Below are 10,000 nucleotides of genomic sequence, written 5' to 3'. Positions count from 1 at the left end.
CTTCCACACACTTCCCGATGATCATTTTGGGAAGGTGAATGCATTTGCCAGTGTTTACAAATGACTGACAGTTGGAACGATGTACTGGTGTACTGGATGGTATGACTGGGCCTCCATTGCATGATATGCAGGCATGATCTTGTTTATCAGACACTATATGTCAAGGATGAGGATCAGTATAGGTTTATACGGCCACTTCCTATCTTCATTTGGGTACTTTTGCTGCTCTCACTGCTTCGTCTTCTTGCAGTTCTTGTCCTCAGATTACTTCAGCTTTAGTGTCGAGAACCACTCCTTTTACTTAATGAAAATGGGTAATGGTGTATACTGAAATATCTCTTCTGCTATCATGGCAACATTTAAGAAGTTCCTTACCTTCTGGCGATTGCCTGCATAAGCAACGTGTCCTTCTTAATTACCAACAAAGTGAAGCTAACACCAGTCAGTAGGAATCGAAATTACCCAAGTAATCAGTTTTAAAAGCCTAGTGCATCCTTTTACCGCAACCATGACATAACTCTAAATAGATCGTAAGGGCCCGTCCTGGTGCATCCATGGGCCGATAATGAAGAAATGTTTTGTTATTGGTAGCTTGTGATTGAATGGTTTTGTCCGTTTGCCTTCGGGTTCGTACAGAACAATTAGGCCAAGGAGAGAATCCCCGTTATTTTAATTTAGCCGGTTAAACACAACACATAATAACACATGTGTACTTTGACTGCTTGGAAACACACTGAAGTGTTATCAACAAAGTAAACCGGATTTGGTAAATTTGGAAATGACACCTAACACAGATTTTCGGATGAACAAAATATTCTTCGTCGTGTTTCGAACGAATCTAACATTCATTTCCTTCGCAAACGAAGCACAGTTACGATATCGATCCCGATACAGCTGAGGAGGGCATGATTCATATCAGGGAATTTGGGGGTCGGGGAATTTTGAGAAATATCGGTAATACATGGGAGAGCACAGCATATCCTTCCCATCCAGGTTATACAGGGGGCTTGTTACTTGACAGTTACATCTGAGACGCCTTTATATTCGGATTCACAGTATATCGGAGTCTGACGACTCCACTGTAAAGTCCTCGCTGATTGAGGGACCTTCATCTGTTTTTGGGCTGTTTGTCAGGCTATCCATGGGTCCACTGGGAGGTGGAGAGCCTTTGGTAGCATTGACTTTTGGTAGTTTGGCTTTTCTCATTTCAGGCTTTGTCTGTGTGTCTTTTCTCTTTGCTGACTTTACCCGAGTAAGGTCAGCCTGTTCTGGCACTGACTGCACAGATTCAGCCTGTTTTGGTTCTGCCTGTGAGGGCATTGCCAGGGTTGAAGTGGAGAGGGGAGTCTCATCCTGGGGTGAGGGTGGGGCAGCTTTGGCTCTGTCCAGCTTCCTCCCTTTCAGGACTGCAACAGTCTGGGTCATTGCCGTCACGGCGACCGTGACTGCCTTCTCCGCCTCCTCACTCGACCTCCCCAAAGCTGTTGCTACTGCAGTGATTATAGCAATTAACAGGAGAGTCATATCTTCCTCATCAAAGAGATTATCGTCTCTTGTGGAGGCTTTTGCAGTGCTCTTTGAACCTTTATTCCTGTGGTTCTTTTTCTGCACTTTTGTAATGCTCGGAAACTCCTTTTTATTGGAGATATCCGATTTCGGTTGTGGAGTAGCTTCCTTCCCCTTAGGAGGTCGGGAAGCCTTTTCTCTTTTGTTCTGTCCCCAGACATGGGTGCCTGGGCGGGCAGGAACAAAGTCTGGTTTTCAGCAATCTCTTGTTGCCTGAGGACCGCCGCTTTCCTGGCAGAGCAAGCCAGGCTCAAGGTGTGATCCTTCTTGGCGCAGTTGGGGCATTTGGCTCTTGTGTCCCTTTGTCCTTCCTTGTGTCTTAAGGCACACCTCGATGTTGTGTGCCTTGCTACAGACACCACATTTAGCTAGCAGCTAGCCTGGTGGTGACCGTATTTTTGGCACTTAAAGCACCTAAGTGGCTCAAGCACATAGGTTCTTAGGTTGAAGGTACCCCAGTTACCCAGATCAAGAGTAGTGACTGGGGCTCCTATCAGGGTCACCAGGACTTGCCTGGTTGGAGTCTTCCCTTTCGACATTCGGGAAGCCTCCACTACCTGTGGGTGTGATGTGATGAGATCCATATCATACGAAAGTGAGAAGCCAAGTAGCACCATCTTCTCTCTCCTATCGCCGGGAGAGACAAACTTTCCTCCCATCTTTAAGCTCCTTCGTTTCCTGCAGGAAATTTAGGGTAGCTTGTTGTTTGGGCACAATAATCATGCCCTGGTCTCTGGCAACCCGGATTGACAACCGATTTTTTCTCTGCATCTCCAATGCTCGCACCAGTTGGTAGGTATTGTCGAAGCCTTCAGGTTTAGAGGGAAACTTGAACTGCGGGAAACGCCTAGGGGTCCAACTCTCTCTCAGAGTCTGTCTCCGGCCTAGGTCGTTTCGGACCACTCTTTCGGCTTGGATTCTGGGCTACGGTCGTGGGAGCAACAGCTGTTTCGGCTGGCTCAGCATATCGGCCAGGGAGGGCGTCTGAGGAGCACTCAAAGGTCTCCCTGATTTGGCTGGAGAGGACAGCACGAGAGTCCATCTGCTGGACAGTTTCATGGACTGACATGTTTTTGGCTGATGGCTTGTCCATTTTAGCAGCAGGTCTGACAGAGTCATCCTGTGCTTTGGATTTTCTCTTGCCACTAGAAGTCATGTATGGCTTCAAAGTGACTGCTATGGTCTGGGCATTACATGGTTCGTCATCATTTATATATATTTTTTGTGGGGGTTTGGTGAAATGTTTGCCATGTAATAAGTAATTATTTAATCCTCTCACGCCTCCACCCACCACGGAGTCCAAAAAAGGGAAGCTGTATGTTAGAACCCTGTCTAACAGCTATAGGGATGGTGAGAGGATATACGCAGCCAATAGCCATAGTAATGGCACTCACGGGACCAGTGGCTAGGGTCAAGCGGCCATGGCGCCAACGGCTTGACCCTAGCCTCCCAAAGGAGACCAGCCGATTGACCCGGTGCGAACCCCTGGGGAAAGACCAGAGGGGATGGCCTTCCACCTACAAGATAGGCATCATTGTTTGGAAACCTTTGTTCACCCCTCTCCATTGAGACAGCCACCCAAAGGCTGATTCGCCTCAGAGAGGGAGCTCAGGTGCTGCACTTCTAAGAGGAGGTTCCAGTGGCAGGACCAGGAGTGGTAGCTATGATGGAACTGATCTGAATTTCAACTGCCTTGTCCTAGGCCTACTTCTATTGTCACGTGATCTGTTTCATATCTGCTTGGTTCTATTGTGCAAGACATCAGTGCCTATGGTCACGTTACGTTCCAACGCAAATCTAATTGGCTCATTTGATTTCCCTTACATACGTCATACGCTACAAATCCGTGCGATTTTCCGTCGCTTTCAACACCTTTATTGCCGATATTAACAATTAGCGAAGAAAATTATATAGAAGAAACTTTCATAGAATGATATGTTCTACTACCGGGTAAGCTAAGATTCTGTATATAAGGTGTTGGGCGTCATTTTCAATAATACCCAGGACTTTTATCAGTTGTTGAACTGAAAAGATCAGAGCCTATAAACTTGTCAGAAGTCCGACGGAATGATATATTAAACATCAACAAAGCTATTAATGCCTATACTGCAATCACAATTAAAACAGAAAAGATGCTAGTCTGTTCATGAAGCAGTATGTACTCTATTTTTTGTATCCATTCATTCCTGTTCAGTTCCTCCCTAGGCTTTTAACTCATGTCGTTTTATATATTAATGTACCCTGTACTAACAAAATGCCATAATCGCTAGTATTAATTCATATAAAAATTGCAACTAATTATTATTATGAGCACTATTTGATACCGATTGCTGGCGTTATTCCATTAATAATAGAAATGATAGGTTTTAATTTTTGTCTTGTTACTTTTCTCATTACGAGTATTATGGTAGTTTCAGTTTTACTACCAGAGTGTCTGTTTATGCTGGGTTAAAACCTTTATTCTTCACTTGTGGTTTTTCCCTTGACCAAGATTTTCGAACTATAAAATGACCACGAGTTATTATGTAAATTTTAATTTCCATTCTATTATTCTGTAAATAAACGTAAAGAATCAAGATCATTATACATAAACATTGATAAATTAAACTTTTTGGCATTTTGTTATAATACATTAGTAATTTTTTATATTATATAGATTCAGAATTATTCAACTAATTTTATTTCTTGCACCATTTTCTCTTTTTAGTGTCAACCGTCTTTTTTCTAATTTATTTTCTTCTGGATTTTGTTAAGATATTTGTACTTCATTTGATTGCATTTCATTTTTATTGCATTGTAAAATAATAATTAAAACAAACAAACAAATAATTACTTACCTCTGACCCCCAGACAGGCATTGCATTTCAATATAAAAATGTTTTTGCTTTTCAATTTCTAAACCTGTGAACCATGATCTTATCAGTACTAAATAAATAATGTTGACAGGAAGGCAAAATGGCACTGATATGTAATTTGCTTATGGTAATGATGCTAATGATGTGGAATGTAATCAACTTTAATTACACCTTCAAAAGTTTTCAGGTGTATCCCTGTCTGAGACTGTGTCTAAACACCTGTTAGATGGGTAACTCTCTTCTCCTCTCTTTCAAAACACTCAATCTCTTAACATGGAGATTTATTTTCATCCTCGTGTAGGAATACAGGAAAAGTAATGAAACACAGTCATAAAGGTAATTCAAAATTTATTCATCCTTTGGTTATATTCAAAAGCTGACTTCTTAGACCACTGCATAGAAGGCTTGAATATAAATTCTACAGTAAACAGCAATAAGACCATACTTCTATTGAGCGACAAAGATGGCAATCTTAACTGTCTAGGGAAATCTTTTGTTATCACACCCTATCAAATAATGACTCTTAATTGTCATACAAAATGGTCACTAGTGAACCTCACAATTATGAGTTTGAAATCAAAATTTTCTACAAAACACAACTTTCCTATGTGAGGCACAGCCAAAATTTAGAGCTATGTCAAGCACGAGACATATACAATATTTTTGTTTTGTTTTTTTCTTTCAGACAATTAAATACATATAAAAGAATAATATATGAAATCCTGCTCTAAAATTCCTTATAGTCTACAAAATTCAAGTCAGCTTTTGATTACCATGACACATACAGGTCACTGTGAGCTTTGGAAAATCCTCCTAAAAGCAAAATTTAATGCTTTAGAATGAGAGGAAAGATTCCAAAATCTAAGCCCAAGTCACTGATTGTATCATTCTGAAAACTAATACTTAAACCAAGTTTATAGAAGCACAGATAATACCATATACATAAACTTTACAAAACATATCCTTATAGACCCCAACATTAACTGGGATTGGGAAACTGTCTCTTACCAATAAAGAATGTTTGGTATACTGTATTTTATTTTATTCTTTTTTTTTTCAATTCATTTTTTTTGTTCTTTTTTTGCAAACAAAGCTGGAGCACCTAAATGGAATCAAAATTTCTCATGCTTGCAATAATACAATTGCACATGATATAACCACATCTGCATACAGATTCTATTAACCAGAGTTCTCATCACCCTTGAACTTTTCTAATTTAATCCTTTGTTTGGTGAAGTTTGAATCATCACATGGAATTTTTTATTAATCTTCCTCAATATACTCAAAAGATGAAATAATATCTCCTAAAAAATGCAGAAATAACAAACAGACTATTGAAGGCATACCAACTCACAAGTATCAACTAGTAGTGCATACTTACTATACTTATATACATACATATACACTTAAGCTAGATAGTGAAATTCAAGATTGTGTAAATTGGTACATTTTGCTTTGTTTGCAAGAAGTCTTGTGGTTTAAAGGGCACGGGCATCTACAGCAAGGCGATTCATAATAAGAATACAAATTCATGAAGTCTACAAACATCTATTGTCAGCATTGTAATGTTAAGATAAATGTTCCTGTAAAAAATATATAAAATAAACCTCATAGCATTAGTGATGCTAATGATTAACACTTGTTGACAGTAACTGCCATAGGTCATATTGTCTACTGTGAAATAACAAGCAGATTGAGCCTAGCCTTTCATTATCTGGAAGTGAACACAAATGAACACAAGATCTATTTACTATGATCATTAGATGAAATACATTATCAAGGGCACAATACCACACATTACAATGACAGTTCTCTCATTAAGATTCATGGCTAGAAGGAAAATAAATTATGATTGAAACAGTAATTTAAACTAATAAACATAATGCAATATAAACTCAAGAAAAATCTAGACTTTCCTTACACCTTTGCCACCACATTTGTCACATGCTGATAAAACAAGTCTTGAATTAAGAATCCACAATCTATTGAAAAAAAGCATATTTGTACTATAAAATTTCACTGCCTGTTGCTTTTGTGCATTTCATGCCATCTGACTAAATTTTCAGAATGATAAAAATTTGAGTGTCTCCACTGCAGATTTAAATATATATTTTAAAAACAAATGACACTGGTATCTTCCTTGTTTGTGACAATCATATTTGGCAAAGATACTATGCCATGTTTTATCTTTATTATGACATGAACACAGGAGAAACATTTAAAAATCTGCATATATATAATGCTTTGTTATAAATATATCCAATGACAGGTCATTAAAATCAATTATCTACACACTTGACAACCTGCTTACACATTACCTTTTTCAAACAAATTCAGAATGCAGTAATATCTCTCACAGCACTGACAATGGCTAAGGCTGCATGGGGGTATAACTTAAGTTTCAGTATCATTATCAGTGATAACTTAGACACCTTTTAATAACTTTATAACACAAAATATTTCCCTAAAATGATAGAGGAACCAAATGAAAATGTTCTGCCTTGCAAATGAATTTTGATGTGGGAAAAGACCATCACAAGTACAATATATATTGTCTTATATCCTTTCATTAAACAGCTTTGCTATATACTATCCTAAGCTCACTGGTGGACTTCAGATACAAAAATAATGGCCAAAATAAGAGGCACTATATCATATATCCTCATCACAAGTCAGTGCAATGAAAGGTAATTACCACATCTGAATGGCTGGGACTTGATATTGTTTTACTTATCTTTTAACATCACTTTCTTTTGCTTGTATTATGACCCCACAAGAAAAAAAAACACATCCATCACACCGTAACTCAATCTTTTCCTTTGTATCTTAATCTTGGATAAAATGTAAATAATCAAGTTCCCAAGAAAATTTTAATTAAGCAAAAATAATAGCATCAGTCATGACTTCCAGCACTATCCTTTTGCCACACTTCAAATGAGATTTCTCAAAATCATAAACAACTAACTAATGATTAAACAAAAACAGCTAAATATCAACATAATCACCTAAGAATTTGTGAATCGTATGATGGATTACCAATGAATTTGTGCAAGGCAACATAATCTGACTTTGCATATGGACTCTTGTGCCACAACATGAAAATAACTAAAGTTTGGTAATACTAAAAGTAATATTAACCTTTGACTATCATATACATCGACTAAATAAAACTCAGGTCAGGTCAGAGGAAAGAAGGGGAGAAGGAAAGGATGGAAGAAGTGAGAATGGGAAAGAGAGTGAAAGGGAGAGGAGAAGGTACAAGAAAGAGAGGGAATGAACATTCAGGTAATTCTTTAAAAATGGTTTCTAACCCATCATCTACTGCTCTGCCTTGTGTACTGTGTGGTAGGCATTGCGGATGAGGGCATAGGGGAAGCATGCTTCCAGAAGGTCCATGGTTAGGAAGGGTGACTGCACTACAATCTGGAAAGCAAATTTGTGTAGTTACATATTCAGAATGCCGAAGTCCAGAGTAATAAGCAAAGAAATAGCACTTGAGGTAGTAATACTACAGAAAGTAAGAGACAGAAAAGATTTACAGACAGCATATTATTTAACATATAAAAATCATTTCCACCAGCTTGAAATGCTGTACCTCTATGCAGTAAGTGAAAAATGACAGCAACAAAAAACTTTACAGATTATCTGCAGAATGTGAGAAATATTGTAAGGAAGTTAGACAAACTTACCTGATGTAATAAGATGTATGTTGCATCCCTGTTCTTTATAACATCCTTGTCATTCTCTCGTCCTAGGCGGAGGAGGCTGGAGGAAGCCAGCTGTAAGAGTAATATCAGACCTAGTTATAAGATACTGCCATTTACTGTTAGTTCATAGTCCTAATAAAAGTATATACTAGTTATTTCAAATCAATAGATTTTAAAACAGATTTTAAACCTATAGCACTCCTTAAGTAATCCCCTTTCACTTACTGAAACAAAAAAATTACAATATACTTCATAAAGAGTATTCAACTCCATTTATTCCCGAGGTGAACAACACAAAAAACAAAGAAGCAGATTTCCAGCTTCACAAATTCACATTACACAGGACTTACAGCCAAGAACTCCTTCAACCTCTCCTCAATGTCCTGCGCTCGCCCACAATAGGTGAAGAGAGCAGCAAAAAGTGTATTTACTGCCTGAGCCAGACAATGGGAGTTGTTGGCATGGGCACCATAAGCTGGTTTGTATACCTGGGGTAACAACAGAACACATAAGAATCTAATGATGTTGTGTTACTTGAAAATTTTCACATTTGAAACATACTTCTCAAAACTAAAATTTGAACACCTTATTTTATCAAGCTTAATAACTTGGCTATCCTAATATCTGAAAATGCAAAATGCAAATAATAAAGTATGCATGGAATATATTTAACATTTCCTTAGCCTATCACTTAATCCCATATTAGAAACATCTTTTTAACTCCTAAATGAGAGTGGATTTTTCTTTAATTTATCTTAAAGGAAGGGCTGTCAACATTCTGGAAGTTATATTGTGATACCATCAATATCACTATTTTTTGTTAAAATCAACCATGATCAATCAGTAATATAATAAATTTTGCCATTAGTATTATTGGTATTATTGTAGAAATGACAACCTGAGTTGTTTCAAAAGTGGCCATCTTGCATGGCTATCAAATAAAAAAAGTAGCCTCTCCTCACAAGGACAGGGAAAAACAACACCAGATTTCTTTCTCCAACTTACTGTGTTGTCCATCCGTGCTAGTTTCGGAATGGAAACTGCAACAAATACCATCAACAAGCATGTAATGATGAATTCCTCATCAGGTACCTCTGCAGGGGAACAAGAAAGGTGAGAGGTCATTCATGATTTCATTTCAAAGGATTTCTTCCCTCAGGACATGAACCAGAACAAAAAAGGATACTCTTTTGCTTTCTGCCTTGGATATAAAAGACATTTTTTAAAAATATGCCTTCCTTAAATGTAATAAGGAGGCAGAAAATTCAGGCAAGCATGGCAAAAAGAATAAAGCATTATAGATATACAAAAGAAGTATATCTGATAGTCTAACAGACAGAAAATCACAAATCTGCACTAAATTTGATAAAATCATTATAGACCCTCTTCATTCATATTTACCATTCTTATGAGATCGCAAGACATTGACAAGGGCTGGGTCAACCTCACATGGATGGCCAGCGGCTGAAGACATCTCGTTCACAAGCTGAAACATTCAAGGGGATAAGGTGAAGAAAGCCATATAAGATTCTCGATGTAGGTCTATTTGTCCTTTTGCTTGCAAAATCTCTTTTCTTGGTTGTCTTCAGCACCATTTACAGAGAAAAAATAAAACATACATACACACACACACGCACAGGCAAGCATGCACTCGCATAGATACACAGCCACACAGGTGTGTGCAAACGCACACTCGTATACACAAACACACACGCACAGACACAGACACAGACACAGACACAGACACAGACACACACGACTGTAAATTTAAAAGAAATCATATATAATATTTAGGAAATATCAATCATTACTCCCCTAAATGTCCAGCCTTTCACAAACCATAAATTTTGCCTCACCCTTTCATCTTATTCA

General features: G+C 37.9%; 1 protein-coding gene across 2 annotated transcripts in view; it reads right to left on the bottom strand.

Annotated features, from left to right (window-relative positions):
* Positions 1 to 4,752: 4,752 nt before the first annotated feature.
* The window catches only part of LOC119582556 (membrane-associated protein Hem-like), a 25,458-nt gene continuing 20,210 nt past the window's right edge, over positions 4,753 to 10,000 (bottom strand). The window contains exons 22-26 of one of the 2 annotated variants that reach the window (XM_037930905.1): positions 9,530 to 9,614; positions 9,134 to 9,222; positions 8,479 to 8,616; positions 8,111 to 8,200; positions 4,753 to 7,844 (exon numbers count right to left, since the gene is read on the bottom strand). In XM_037930905.1, coding sequence (XP_037786833.1) covers positions 7,740 to 7,844; positions 8,111 to 8,200; positions 8,479 to 8,616; positions 9,134 to 9,222; positions 9,530 to 9,614 — 507 coding nt within the window. In that variant the 3' untranslated portion in view covers positions 4,753 to 7,739. The remainder of the gene's footprint in view (positions 7,845 to 8,110; positions 8,201 to 8,478; positions 8,617 to 9,133; positions 9,223 to 9,529; positions 9,615 to 10,000) is intronic. The other variant, XM_037930906.1, reaches the window with a different exon arrangement.

This window comes from Penaeus monodon, chromosome 16, assembly GCF_015228065.2.
Source record: "Penaeus monodon isolate SGIC_2016 chromosome 16, NSTDA_Pmon_1, whole genome shotgun sequence".
Lineage (NCBI taxonomy): Eukaryota > Metazoa > Arthropoda > Malacostraca > Decapoda > Penaeidae > Penaeus > Penaeus monodon.
This window is presented reverse-complemented; position numbering and strand designations above follow the sequence as displayed.